The following is a 15,175-nucleotide window of genomic DNA, read 5'->3' as shown; positions in this document are numbered from 1 at the left end:
ACGTACAATTCAAATAAAATGTTATTAGTTTAGCTTTATTGTTCACGATTTTGTTCTTTCACAATGGCGTGAAAGCAATATTTTGATCAGATGTGTATAGCAGACAACACAGAGAATAACAAATGCCTAAGAGTAAGCGTTAAGCACAGTTAGTCTGATCAAAGAGATTGAACAGAACCATGAGAATGAAGCATAAAATTGGCATGTAATGAATTCCACACTAAGAGTTTAACAATGGTGAGAAACACTTAGCAATTGAAATAACATATCCTTGTCATCCCTTCCAATTACAAAAAGTCAACAGTACCAAATCAATGCCTATTTTAAAGGAGTATGTTTGTTACAAACTAGCAAATCTGCCATGCCACTGCTGATAGGTATTATGGCTCATCTACCCCAATACTGAACACCAAACCTTTCAGGGCAACTCTTCAAATACTCCTCCCATGAAAGTATAAGTAACTTTATCCACAGGTAAATATGACAGAGCTAAATTTCTAAATTCAAGCTACAGGCCAATGACCATCTTTCTTTCTATGGACATTTTGCACCCGTAATAAAGCACCTACTTTGAAATGATGAATGTCAGATTTTAAAAATAGGAAAAAGGTTGATTGAGCATAAGCTTAAAACCTTGGCAACGAATAATTGAAAACTGTTAGCACTATTAACTTTGGAGTTTCTGGCATTTTTCGCAAGCCAATTGCAGACACAAACCTTCCTCTGTAGACAAACTTCATTGGTTCCACTGCAAGCGCTGTTGCCACAATGTCATCTGCATTGTGCCGCCTCCCACTGACCACCATCAGGCCATCCATTTTTCCCACAACAAAGACCATTCCGCCAGGGCCAACAAAACCCAAGAGTCCAGTTCTGACAAATGGATATTCACTGATAGGGGCTCCTGAGCTCATCATTGGGAACATCTTAAGACAGAGTTAATGTGGGGAAAAAAAATAAAGTCGAAATTACTTACATAGTTAATGTCTAAAACTATAAAGAACTTTATACAATGAAACATCTGTTTTTAATAAGAACTAATTAGTTACAAAGAAGAACCGTCAGTTACAGTTGAAACAGGTCCATTTATTGATAAAAACTGATATTATTGTAAACTTCAGTCAATTCGTTTAACATTTGAGTGGACTCTCTCCAGTCAATGACTGTGCAAATTGCAGGTTAGGAATAGTTGTCAAGAGATGCTTGACACCTTTTACACCATGTACACAAGACAACCCACTTGGGAAATGTCCTGTTGAGATATTTTCTCTTTTTCACAAGGAAATTACTTAATAACCTACCCCTTTGCAAACAAGGGCCTCAATTGTTTACTTGATGCATCTATGACTTCAAAGTTGATTTCCCCCCAAAACTAAGAGATGTTGCAAATTGTTTGCAGCCTATGAGAACTAGCACAGATGTGTTGTGACTTCCTTGTGAAGCAAAGGCACTGAACATACATCCAACAAGGGTCAGTTCCTGAGATGATTGCTATATGATTTGCAAGGTATCTGCCTCTCTAAACCAATAAGAACTTGGCTTTCATGTACAAGTCTAGGAATACCCTGTAATCTCCAAAGAAATTCCAACCATGATGCTGTTGGGTGCTTCAATGAGATTTAAAGCCAGAAGCAAGGCGCTTACAAGAAAAATAACTTGGAGATTCACTAATGGTCTTTAGAGAAGGAAACTGCCATCATTAGCTGGTCTGGCCTGTACGTGACTCTGGGCTCACAGCAACGTGGTTGACTCTTAACTGCCCTCTGGGCAATTAGGGATGGGCAATAAATACTGGCTTGGCCAGTGACAGCCTCATCCCATGAATAAATAAAGAAAAAAAATGCAAGGAATGAAATGGAAACTGAGGCAAAATGAAATAGCTACAAAAGTGGCTGTCGACCTTTCTTTTTCCATTTATTCACTTCATTGTTCTAGTGAGTTTTGAGAAGATTTGTAGCTCAGGTTGAGGTTCTGGATGTAGGTTTGCTCACTGAGCTGGAAGGTTCATTTTCAGACGTTTCATCACCCGACTAGATAACATTTTCAGTGAGCCTCCAGACCGGTTCAGAGGTTCACTAAAGATGTTGTGTAGTCAAAGTTTGGGAGAAGATTTGTAGCTCGGGTGCTCGTTGTTGTGGTTCTGTTCGCCAAGCTGGGAATTTGTCTTGCAAACGTTTCGTCCCCTGTCTAGGTGACATCCTCAGTGCTTGGGAGCCTCCTGTGAAGTGCTTCTGTGCTGTTTCCTCCAGCATTTATTGTGGCCTGTCTCTGCCGCTTCCGGTTGTCAGTTCGAGCTGTCCGCTGTAGTGGCCGGTATATTGGGTCCAGGTCGATGTGTTTGTTGATAGAGTCTGTGGATGAGTGCCATGCCTCTAGGAATTCCCTGGCTGTTCTCTGTTTGGCTTGCCTTATAATGGTAGTGTTGTCCCAGTCGAATTCATGTTGCTTGTCGTCTGTGTGTGTGGCTACTAAGGATAGCTGGTCATGTCGTTTCGTGGCGAGTTGGTGTTCGTGTATACGGATCGTTAACTGTCTTCCTGTTTGTCCGATGTAGTGTTTTGTGCAGTCCTTGCATGGGATTTTGTACACTACATTGGTTTTGCTCATGTTGGGTATTGGGTCCTTTGTTCTGGTAAGTTGTTGTCTGAGCGTGGCTGTTGGTTTGTGTGCTGTTATGAGTCCTAGTGGTCGCAGTAGTCTGGCTGTCAGTTCAGAAATGCTCCTGATGTATGGTAGTGTGGCTAGTCCTTTGGGTTGCGGCATGTCCTTGTTCCGTTGTCTCTCCCTTAGGCATCTGTTGATGAAATTGCGAGGGTATCCGTTTTTGGCGAATACTTTGTATAGGTGTTCCTCTTCCTCTTTTTATAGTTCTGGTGTGCTGCAGTGTGTTGTGGCCCTTTTGAATAGTGTCCTGATGCAACTTCGTTTGTGTGTGTTGGGGTGGTTGCTTTCATAGTTTAGGACTTGGTCTGTGTGTGTGGCTTTCCTGTAAACCTTTGTGGTGAATTCTCCGTTTGGTGTTCTCTGTACCATCACCTCTAGGAATGGGCGTTGGTTGTCCTTTTCTTCCTCTCTAGTGAATCGGATTCCTGTGAGTGTGGCGTTGATGATCTGGTGTGTGTTCTCTATTTCTGTGTTTTTAATTATTACAAAGGTGTCATCCACGTATCTGACCCAGAGTCTGGGTTGAAGTTGTGGTCCGACTGTTTGTTCTAACCTTTGCATTACTGCTTCTGCTATGAGTCCAGAGATCAGTGAGCCCATGGGTGTTCCGTTGATTTGTTCGTGTATTTGGTTATTGAATGTGAAGTGTGTTGTGAGGCACAAGTCCAGTAGTTTAAGTATGCCGTCTTTGTTGATAGGTTCAACGTCCTGTTGTCTGTTATGTCTGTCCAGCAGGTTGGCTATTGTTTCTTTGGCTAGTGTTTTGTTGATGGAGGTGAACTCATCCACAGACTCTATCAACAAACACATCGACCTGGACCCAATAAACCGGCCACTACAGCGGACAGCTGGAACTGACAACCGGAAGCGGCAGAGACAGGCCACAATAAATGCCGGAGGAAACAGCACAGAAGCGCTTCACAGGAGGCTCCCAAGCACTGAGGATGCCACCTAGACAGGGGACGAAACGTTTGCAAGACAAATTCCCAGCTCGGCGAACAGAACCACAACAATGTTATGTAGTAATGGTGACGAAATGTCTGAAAATGAACTTTCCAGATCAGTGAGCAAACCTATATCCAGAACTTCATTGTTCACTCTGAATTGCTCTCAAGAAAGTAGTAACTAAAATGAAAAGGAACACAGCAAAATGCCAAAAAATAGTATCCTGAAGGTAATACTGGAGTTTCTGTTCATTGGCTCTGCTTTTCAAGTAACATTTTTTAAAAATGGGCCAAACCAGTGCAAAGTAATTTTTATCTCAAATTGTATTCAGTGTAGATCATGTTCCAGGACTTGTGATGCTTGTTTAAAGTGATGACTTGCTAGAACGTGGTCTCCTTCCACTGCATCAACTAAATCTCCAAATCAAATAAACCAATATTGCAAGTTTCTACTGTTTTTGTTATGCTTTTTTCAGGAGGCTCCAAGAATCAAGCTTTCTTGTGGTGGAAGGACATTGATAGGTTTATTTTAAAATGTTCTCAATAAACAAATCAAATACTGAACATCAATCTAACTAGGGAAGGTTCTGCATAAATCATGTACAGTGTTTAAAATTGAGTTTCTCAGATGGTGGACTAGATAGAGATTAAAAATAGTTATTATTTTCTGATAAATCCAATTTTAGTTTTATTAATTGAACCACATATAAGCACAACTCTAAAAAAACAAATCAAGAAGCAATTTTAAAAACAAATTTATTTTAACAAGTTACATTCTAAAAGGCTACCCTTTGAACGGTCTCATGGCAAATTTTCCACTTAGCAATGTGTGAATTAGTCTGAACTGGAACCCAAGTAAGAAACTCAAAACTAGTGCAATTTCAGACATAGTTTATGCCTAACCGCAGATGGCAACTCTACCCCCTTGTCTGTAAGGAATCTATTACAGCAGCCCAGACCAAACAGATGTCGTAGCAGTATTTCAGTCATGAGTACAATGCAAGCTACTTGAAAAGCATGCTGTATAAAATTTCAATAAGATTTTTGCTTTTTTAAATTTTTGGATTGCTTGCTGTTATGTTAAGTGATGAAATTATTAAAGTTGCTAATTTTCAGGACATTTTAGAGTTTAATTAATGAGGGCACTATTAAGCTGACTACTGTTTATTTACTGCTGTGGTAAAGAGAGGACTTGTTCCTTTGGTCAATATATTAGGAAACAAGAATATTTTGAGGCAGGAGGTGGGACAATGACAAGATTACTCAAATTCTGAGATGGGATGCATGTTAATATTTGTGTTTTGACGGGAAAGATCCTCATTGCTGGAGGTGTTCTTTATGGAAATTATCAAAATGAATCATCAAGAGCAGACATTTTGACCAAATATCCATAATGATTCTCAGTTTCACAACTTGTAGTGGGATGCACAAGTAGGACAAATTCAATTAAGATCCCATCTCTATACAGACAGAAGGTGAGAAATTTCCACTTATTTTTCCATATGAGGTCTGCTTGATAACATTAAATGTGCCAAAGTTGAACACAGTGAAAGATTTAAATTACAAACCACTGGAGGTAGATCTCAATCATTCTCTCAAGAATGTTGTAAAAATTTAGGGTAAAACTAGATATAGTTTCAGATATTTTTTAAAAGATGAATAAAGCTTGCAGTGACCAAATACAATTAAAAATTATTTTTCATCAGACATGCCTGCTTGCTTTCACAACCAGTGCTCAAAATAATTTATGGACGGAAAACACCCAAGCAGCAGGTCCACAGGGCTTTTCAATATATGACAGCTCAGACACCATGAGGAGACATACTCCAAGCTTACAATAGCTGAGAGATCTCCTGGAACATGCAAAAATAAGGAATAAAAATAACGGAACCAATAAAGAAAAACGCTGGAAAATGCTTCACCAACCCTCTTCAAAGATTAAAACTCAACAACAGAGGTTTGCAAACACAATCTTCATAGTTGGCCTGAGATTAGCTCTTTACAATTTGCAATGCATACTCTCAGAAGTTTTGATTTTGTTTACTGCATGTGTATAACATTTCAAAATTCACTAAATTTTTGACCACTTAAAAGCAAAGTGCCTGCATGTTTTAACAAAATATTTCTTTTTCTTTTTCTCATAATTAGAATATGCATTTTGTTGACAATACATAAAGTGGATCCATGCTCTGAATCCGCACGGCGTACCTCAAAAGTGTTCTTCGTCATTCCTGATAGACCGTAGTAGGATGTACCTGCAGCAATGGAGCACACACAAAGTTCGCCTATTTCATCAGTTCTACAGAGTAATGGAATTCCTTCTGGTCTCACAACACACATCACACCTGAAGAAGACATAAGACATGACAACCTTAATTCAACAACATTACTTATTTAAAATTTACAGGTCAAGCCTTACTGGTACATCTTAATTTAATTTAAGAACAATGGCACCCAGTAATAACGTTTAATTTACAAATCAAAAAGCAAGTCAAGATCTTCATTTGGAATATACGAAGGTGATTTCTTTTTTGAACTACAGTTCACTATTTCAATACTGCAGAGGCTATTTAGAATCGAGAATGCGGTACTTGAAAAGCACAACTGGTCAGTCAGATCTGAGGAGCAGGAGAATCAATGTTTCAGGCATAAGCCCTTCATCAGGAATGTGCATTTCCAGCACCACATTCTCGACTCTGATCTGCAGTCCTCCCTTTCTCCTGGAGGCCATTTAGAAGTGAAGTAGCTTATAGTTAAAACTACAATATTTACATGATCTATGTTAAATCTTTCAGATCACTTAAGGTTTTGCATATTATATAAACAGTTTATGATTAAATCAATGGTATGATATGATAAATACATTTAAGTTATATCATAAAAATACTTATTTGAAAATAAACCCACAGTTTTCCAAAGCACAGATTCTTTTTAACAAGAGAAAAGCGATTAATATAAATTGGAAAACTGTATGAATGAGGTATCCTGATTCACTACTCAACAGAAGTTAATATGGAAATATTTCACTAGCTTATAATATAAAGAATATACTTTGTTTTACAATAATGGGTTAGGATGTTTTTAAACTCTGTTCTGATACAGGATTCAAATCTGGGAAATTAAAGTAAAATTCTTATTTTGCACTGACTGTTGCAGCAGAGGGAGAGGGTTTGAATGGACGATGAGTTTAGTGAGGGGGTCTGTTGATATTCTAGGGCACATTGATATATTAGAAAAGGTGGTGCTGGGTGTTTTTAAAAGCATTAAGATAGACAATTCCCCAGGACCTGGTGGGATCTATCCCAGGAGACTGAAGGAGGTGAGGAAAGATATTGCTGGGGCATTGTACGAAATCTTTGTATCCTCTTTCGCCACACAGGACAGAAGAATAGCCAATGTTGTTCTTTTGGTTAAGAAAGGTAACAGGGATAATCTGGGTAATTATAGGCCAGTGAACATTACATCAGCAGTTGGGAAATTATTGGACAAGATTCTTAGGGGCAGGATTTACTCACATTTGGAAAAATATGATTTTGAGTGAGGTAGATCACGTCTCACAAACTTGCTTGAGGTTTTTTAAGGAAGGGACAAAGATGATTGATGAGGGCAGGGCAGTGCATGTTGTCCACATGGACTTTAGCAAGGCCTTTGACAGGTCCCTCATGGCAAACTGATACAGAAATTGAAGTCACATGAGATCCACAGTGAGCTGGTACGATGGATACAGAACTTGATTAGTCACAGAAGACAGAGAGTAGTGATGGAAGGGTGTTTTCCTGATTGGAGAATACCAGTGGTGTTCCACAGGAATAGATGTTGGGACCGTGCTGTTGTTTATAATAACATATAAGTGATTGGGAGGAGAATATAGGTGATCTGATTGGTAGGTTTGGAGACAGCACAAAGATTGGAGCAAATCCTGGACAGTGAAGAGGATTTGCCAGAGGATACAGCAGAATAGAGATATGTTGGATACTTTGGCAGAAAAATGGGAGATGGGAGTTTAATTTGAACAAATGCGAGATGAAGCATTTTGAAAAGTCTAATGCAAGTGGGAAGTGCATACATTAAATGACAGAATCCTTAGAAGCATTAACATACAGAGGGATCTAGGTGTACAGGTCTAGAGTCCTTGAAAGTGCCAACGCAACTAGATAAAGTGGTCAAGGTGGTGTTTGGCGTGTTTGGCATGTTTGACTTCACTGGTTAGGGCACAGAGCAGAAAAATTGGCACTCATGTTGCAGCTCTATAGAAGTTTAGGATGGACACCATTGTACATTTCTGGTCACCACGTTACCAGCAGGATGTGAAGCCTTTGGAGAGGGTACAGAAACCAGGATGTGGCCTGGATTGGACAGTACTAGCTATGGGTAGAGATGAACAAATTCAAGTTGTTTTCACTTGAAGACAGGCCGAGAAGTGACCTGATCCAAGTTTACATAATTATAAGAGGCAATGATAGAATGGATAACCAGAATCTTTTTCCCAGAGTAGAAATGTCAATTACAAGGAGACATAGGTTTAAGATAAAAGTGGGAAAGCTTAAAGGAGATGTGAGAGGCAAATTTTTTTACATTGAGGAGAGTATATGACTGGAATGTGCTACCAGAGAAGATGGCCAAAACAGATACAACAGCAATGTTTAAGAGGCATCTAGACAGATATCTGAATTAGCAGGGAATAGAGGGATACAGACCAAGTAGACGCAAATGGATTTTAGTTTAGAAAGGTTCATTGGTGTAGTCCTGGTGGGCCAAAGGGCCTGTTCCTGTCCTGTTCTTTGGGAAACAGAGCTCCAAAAACTCTCAACTCTGAGAACAACAGAAATCTCCTCACTTCCATCATAGTTGGGAGATCACATTTAAAAAAAAAAATTGTGCCCCTGGTTCTAGTGCCTCCCGCAGGGGGTAACATCCATTCAGCGTAAACCCTGTCAAGACCCCTCAGGATCTCACATGCTTCAGTAAGATCACCTCGTATACTCCGAATATCAGTGATACAATTCCAGCCTATCCAACATTTCCTCAAAAGATCCCAACTTCCAGTTGGGAATTTTTCCAAGTCCACACTCTGGGGTCTGGGGGTAAAATATATCTTTCAGTCTACTATGAAAGTATCAGGATAATTTTGACATATGTTAAGAACTGTAAGATGTAAACCTTCCAGTTATGTGATTGCAGGAAGTTGCAGCCAGTAAGATAGAATCATAAAGTCATAGAGTTATTCAGCATGGAATCAGACTATTTGGCCCAACTCATCCATGCCGACCAGCAATCCTAAACTAATGTAGTCTCTTTTGCTAACATTTGGTCTATATCCCTCCAAATCCTTCCTCTTCACATACCCATCCAGATGCCTTTTAAATGTTGTAATTGTACCAGCCTCCACAACATCTTTTGGCAGCTCATACTATACACACACCACCCACTGCATGAAAAAGTTGCCCCTCAGGTCTCTTTTAAATCTTTCCCCTCTTACCCTAAACCTATGCCTTCTCAGTTTGGACTCCTCCACTGTGGGGAAAAGCCCTTGTCTATTTATCCTATCCAGGCCCCTCATAATTTTGTAAACCTCTATAAGGTCACCACTCAGCCTCCAATGTTCCAGGGAAAACAGCCCCAGCCCATTCAGCCTCTCCCTATAGCTCAAAACCTCCAACCCCAGGTAATCTCTTCGGAACCCTTGCAAATTTCACAACATCCTTCCTATTGGAGGGAGACCAGAATTGCACGCAATACTCTAAAAGTGGCTGAACCAATGTTCCGATGCTATACAGTTGTGAAAATGTTTCTTCAAAACCAATAAACCATGCATTAAGGAAGAGCTTCACAACATTTGAGTGTGCTACCAGAACAATTGAACTTTGTTACAGCAGAGTGAAGTGTCATAGCTACAGGATTAGGAGTGAAGAGCTGGAAAGTGATCTTAATCTGGCATAGTCATGATGGGCCAAATGGACTCCTCTTGTGTCATGATGGTGGAAGCCAGTCAGCCCGCTAATTATGTACACATATTCATAGAACAATAGCAGCTTTCAATTTTGCACATGGAGAATCTAATGACAATGTGGAATATCTGTCTAGCAGATCCAAAGTACAAAGAGTGAACTTTGAAGAAGCAAAGTTAGAAAGGAAAAGGAATCTGCAAATGGACATGCAACTAGATGAATCAAGACTTATCCTGCTCTGAGTAACTGCTTTTCTTTGTGTACGTTAATAACAATGTACTACAGGTGCAATCAATCAGAAATCCCAAAGATGGAAAGTCCATTGCACTGTGTGAACAAATAAAGTTCCTCAACTGGTGCGATGTCCAATGATGTTGTATCTCCACCAATGCCCTGTAATCCACTCCATCAAGTCAGTAGATTAGAAAGTAGCCAGTAATACGCCACAATAGCTTCTGTAGTGTTGGTCTCACCTCTGATTATCTGTTTTGCCAGTGTGCGACAATGGAAAACATACACGAGAAATCTGCAAGAATGTCTGAAGCAACGGGAAGTCGTCAATTGTAAATTAGGTATCAATCTTACAGCAAGGAAAGAGAATATTATATGGAGTCCTATATATTAGAGGATGTAAGTAACCTATAGCATTGTTTTCAAGCAGTTGAAATCAAGTGTCCTTTAAGGAGCAGATGAGGATTACTGTGCAGATATAATTAACTTCTTCTTCAGAATGGATTCAGAAGAAAAACCCACTTGACAATGTTAAAAAGGATTAGTGCATACGGAGTATCTAATGAATATCCTGCTGACTCCATTATTCTTAAATATATGGATGAGGATGCTCAGCTATTATACAGTAACACAATTCTAACATAATGTGACTAAATGACTCATTTAACTGAAATTGGTAGACCTGAATGAATTAAATGAACAACCTACAGAGTTGATTTTAAATATAGACAAATATGAGGTAATGAAGATTGATTCGTGAAACAAATTTGTACTGAAAACTGATGTCCATTAGTAAAGGTGGGAAAGGCAAAAGTAATTATCATTCCCCCCAATGCAAAGTGGCTATTAAAGAAAATAGGACTAATCAAATACACCACTCTAACCTAAGACCCTTCCATTGCAGGTCAAAATAGTGTGCAACTCATTGGTAGCTGCATAGGAAGAAAGCCAAGACCTAAGAGAGTACTATGCCTTCAAAAAGATACAGACGACCTACAGAACATCCAACATTTTGCAATGATTAAGATTCTAAGACTCATGGATCTAGGTCTAAATCCTATACCATGATCTGAACACACCTGAATGGAGTATTTAGAGTATGTTCCTTTATCAGAAGTGCTACCTTTTCGAGCAAACATTGAACAGAAGCACCACACGCATGTATAGGCATTACAAAAAAAGTGGTCCCATGTTCCATTTGAAAGAGACACGTGATTTTGCAGAGTGTTCTAGTCAACACTGAGCCTTCCAACAATACCAACAAAAGAAAGTCAGTGACTTAACGTGCAGCTTGTGGAATCTTGCTGTGGTAGAGGTACTTACACAAAAAAAAACCTGTTGGCTAAAATAAGTGAAAATCCAGCCATCAAAATTAAATGATCTGGAACTATATCAAAGAGGCACTCGTCTTCAAGAAGATCAAGGATGCTGAACCATTTTGCTAAATTTGATTCATGTACACTGAGGTCAGGACATTCCAGAGGTGGCTATTGCTGTCAGATTGTGTTGAGGTCAAACTTTTCATTTGTCACTTGCACTTCTGATCACAGCTCCTTCTGAAATATGGAGTATATGCTAACACAAAGCCCAGTTGTTCCCTTTAGTGTTGGCTAGTTGAGGAAAGTCAACCACTTTTCCTAAATGGATCTAGATGCCACATTCTGTTAAGTTTAATGTCCCGAGGTTGCATTTCAACAATTATTCATGATCCTACAGTTTGCATTCCTTTGTTTAGTATAAACACTGACTGAGTTACCACCCTCCTCAGCAATGATCAACACCAAAGCTCGGTCATAATCATCCCGTTACAATGATCTCCATTCTGACCACACAAAAATGCTCACTCTCTGCCCTCTACAGCCCTTTGGGCATCAAAAGCAGATATTCCTGAAGGGAGGGTGAGCATTGTCTGTGCTTCTCTACAGAACATTGTGTGGGTGAGAACTGTCCTGGATTGGGAGGGGGGGGGGAGAGAGAGTGAGCAGTTCTGCATTTCTAGAGAGGATGTAGTGAGTGTGAGAACTGTCCATGGTTCTGTAATGGGTGGGTGGTTGGGAGCATAGATCAGCGCTGTCAAAAGTGAAAGGAGTGGTGAATATTGCTCCAATGGCTGGATTTACTTGGGAGCTTCACTGCTCAGCAGTCTTTGGATCAACTTTGAAAACCTCTAAGTAAATCTGTGTAGGAAGCTGGCTGAGTAAAAGGCAAACAGCTCAAGTTTGCATGGTTTTGACCAATTCTGGAGGGATCCAGACAGAGGGAAATCAGCAATTGGAAGGTTCCCAAATTAGTACCATAGATATTCTTAGACAAGGATCTTCTCAAGGTACCAAGGCCTAACAATAACATTAGGCAACATGAAGGCTTTTCCCCCCATATTAGAAAATGAAGCCCCAAATTATAAAAGTTTTTTTAAAACTTCACAAAAAGTACAATTAATTTAAATCTGAGCAATTTTTCCCCCATGTTGAGTTGATCAATAGGAAGAAAAGGAAGCATATTTTGTTAAGCTATACCTCCAGGCATCACCAGACCAACATCTTGCACAGTCAGGACCGACAGCTTTTCTTCAGAGTCCACTCTTATCACCCCATAACTCAAGCCGTGCATAGAGAGCACCCCTCGGCCAGGTGGCTGGTTGGTATCATCTGTTGGCCTAAAATAGATGCACACATTTTAAACCTAAATGGAATTTTAAATAAACCTTTACAGAAGAATGTTGTTCATGTAGGAACTGACAACCAGTTGGTAGTGCTACAACTGTTTGCCACTTCAAATCAAAACAGATCACTTAGCAAGCATTTGGCACATAATTCAGAAGTTTGGAGTTTAAATCAAAGGTGAGGAGCTGGACAGATGCATGAGTAGGTGGGGAGCCAAAGGGACACAGATGCTTAGGAATTGGGTGACAGGTTTAGACAGTGGATTTGGATTGGCTCAGGCTTGGAGGGCCAAAAGGCCTGTACCTGGACTGTAAACTTTCTTTGTTCTTTAAGTACCAGGAGATATTCTTTAATTAAAGTCCCTGTACTGACATCAAGGTCTGGGTTTAATGCAGTTAAGGTGCTGAGTGCTGTGTCTCAAAGGAAATAAATATTTCCTTCTCCAAAACAAAATTGCTCGATTTTATTTATTCACTGGAAAGTCTCCTTTTTAATTTTGATACCTGGATGTTTGAATGCAGCAGTACAGCTTCTAATTTTTCCATTGTTGTCATCACAACATGTAGAGAAACAAATTCTGCCTCGTGGGACTTCATGGAAAGTAGTATTAAATATGACATTCAGCTTTACCACATATCATATTGATTTTTCTTCTAGCAAAGGTGGCAACTGTGAAATATTTCCTCATTTGCCCAACAGGGACCAGACTAACAGCAACTGTGAAGGCATCTGCAGTTCAGATCACCTTAGATTTAGAAGTTAAGAAAGCAGTTTGGGAGCAGACAGGATGAAGATGAAAGCTATTCACAGGATTAACTATTAACTACAATGCATTTTGATATCCGAATTGGCTTGCCACTGCATGTTCATCTTGCAATCACTTATCAAGACACCTTTTTATAGCACCAGAAAGGTGGTAAGTCAAATAATCTCACACCATACCTTCGAATTGCTACAGTCAAAGCTTCTGGAGAACTGGCACAAGGACAGATTACTTCTGGACGCAATCCTTTGCTTTGGAAGACATTAAGGAATGCGTCACAGGAAGAAATAGACCCTAATGAACAAAATATTTGCAAAATATTAGAATATTCTTTTTCAAATTTGAGGACCACTCTAAATCTCCCAATGCACATTCCATTCATTTATTTTTCATTTTGCTAAGTTAGAAGTAAATGCTAAAGAACTGTACAAAAATTACTTTTGAAGCTAGGATACTGAAAGACTTTGAAATGTGCACATTAATCCCAGAAGCCACTGGGATTACAGAAGAATTGTAACAATGCTTTTGTTACAATTCTTGCATTGCCATCATCACATCAAATGGGAAGATAATAGCCTAGTGGTATTATTGCTAGACTATTAATCCAGAGACCCAGGTAATGTTCTGGGGACTCGGTTCAAATTCCACCATGGCAGATGGTGGAATGTGAATTCAAAATAATCTGGAAATATGTGTCAAATGATAACCATGAACCCATTTTTGAACGTCAGGGGAAAACCATCTGGTTCATTAATGTCCTTTGGGGAGGGAAATTCACCATCCTCATCTGGTCTGGCTGACAGGTGACTCCAGACCCACAGTAATGTGAAAGTCTCTTAACTGTGCGCTGGGCAATAAATGCTGGCCTAGCCAATGACGCCCACACCTCAGAGTCAGACAGATGTACAGCATAGAAACCGACCCTTCGGTCCAACCCGTCCATGCCGACCTGATATCCCAACCCAATCTTGTCCCACATGCCAGCACCCGGCCCAGATCCCTCCAAACCCTTCCTATTCATATACCCATCCAACTGCCTCTTAAATGTTGCAATTGTACCAGCCACCACCACTTCCTCTGGCAGCTCATTCCATACACGTACCACCCTCTGTGTGAAAATTTTGCCCCTTAGGTCTCTTTTACATCTTTCCCCTCTCATCCTAAATCTATGCTCTCTCGTTCTGGACTCCAGGGAAATTCACTTAAAACCGTTTCCCTCTTCACATTGAAAATGCGTTGCAAATAAAATGGATCTCATTTCACAGCCAAAATATCTATGGACCAGTTTAACCAAAAATTGTGCTTTCAAAAATATTATCCAGGTGGTCTGGGGGAGGTCTGTCCATAACACTATGAAAACAAAGCCCTTACTTTAACTACATCCAAAGATCAGAACACAAATCTACATATGAAAAGGACATGAGTCAACAGTAGCTGTCCAGTATGATGATTAATTTATTAATGCCAGGTATAGTTACCAAAATAATCTTTGTTTTAATTGCTGACTTCTATTTTTCCTTAAGTTAGCAGAAGCTGTGTGTGGGAGTTTATGGGAGCCTTGGGAGTGGGTTGTCAGGCAGGGGAATCAAAAACAGATGACATCGTAGCAATTGCATAGTTGCAATCCTACTACCTGCCTACCTTTGCTGGTATTTACTGAATGTTGAGTTAGGAATTTGAGGATTTAGTGTTGAGGAGAAAGATGCTGTTGCTCTTTATTCGTTTATTTCTAATTTAAAGGTCTGTAATTTGCTATTATTCTTGCTAACAAGCTACCATATTTCCAAATTAGGATGGTGAGTGGCTTGGAGGGGAACTTTAAGTGAAGTGTTCCTATGTATCTGCTACCCTAGTCCTTCTAGATGGAAGTGGTCATGGGTTTGGAAAGTGCTGTCTCAGGATCTTTGGGTGAATTACTGCAGAGCATCTTGTAGATAGTACACACTGCTGCTACTGAGTGTC

The 15,175-nt window shown here is 39.7% G+C and overlaps 1 protein-coding gene across 5 annotated transcripts in view; it reads right to left on the bottom strand.

The window, feature by feature from the left end:
• LOC140480791 (disco-interacting protein 2 homolog C) overlaps positions 1-15,175 on the bottom strand; it is a 619,093-nt gene that overhangs the window by 118,564 nt on the left and 485,354 nt on the right. For all 5 annotated transcript variants that reach the window (XM_072576180.1, XM_072576182.1, XM_072576181.1 and 2 more), the window contains 4 exons: positions 13,393-13,507; positions 12,304-12,443; positions 5,817-5,953; positions 718-926 (listed from right to left, as the gene is read on the bottom strand). In XM_072576180.1, coding sequence (XP_072432281.1) covers positions 718-926; positions 5,817-5,953; positions 12,304-12,443; positions 13,393-13,507 — 601 coding nt within the window. The remainder of the gene's footprint in view (positions 1-717; positions 927-5,816; positions 5,954-12,303; positions 12,444-13,392; positions 13,508-15,175) is intronic.

This window comes from Chiloscyllium punctatum, chromosome 8 (assembly GCF_047496795.1).
Source record: "Chiloscyllium punctatum isolate Juve2018m chromosome 8, sChiPun1.3, whole genome shotgun sequence".
NCBI classification, from domain to species: Eukaryota; Metazoa; Chordata; class Chondrichthyes; order Orectolobiformes; family Hemiscylliidae; genus Chiloscyllium; species Chiloscyllium punctatum.
The sequence above is the reverse complement of the archived record's forward strand: the minus strand, read 5'-3'. Positions and strand labels throughout refer to the sequence as shown.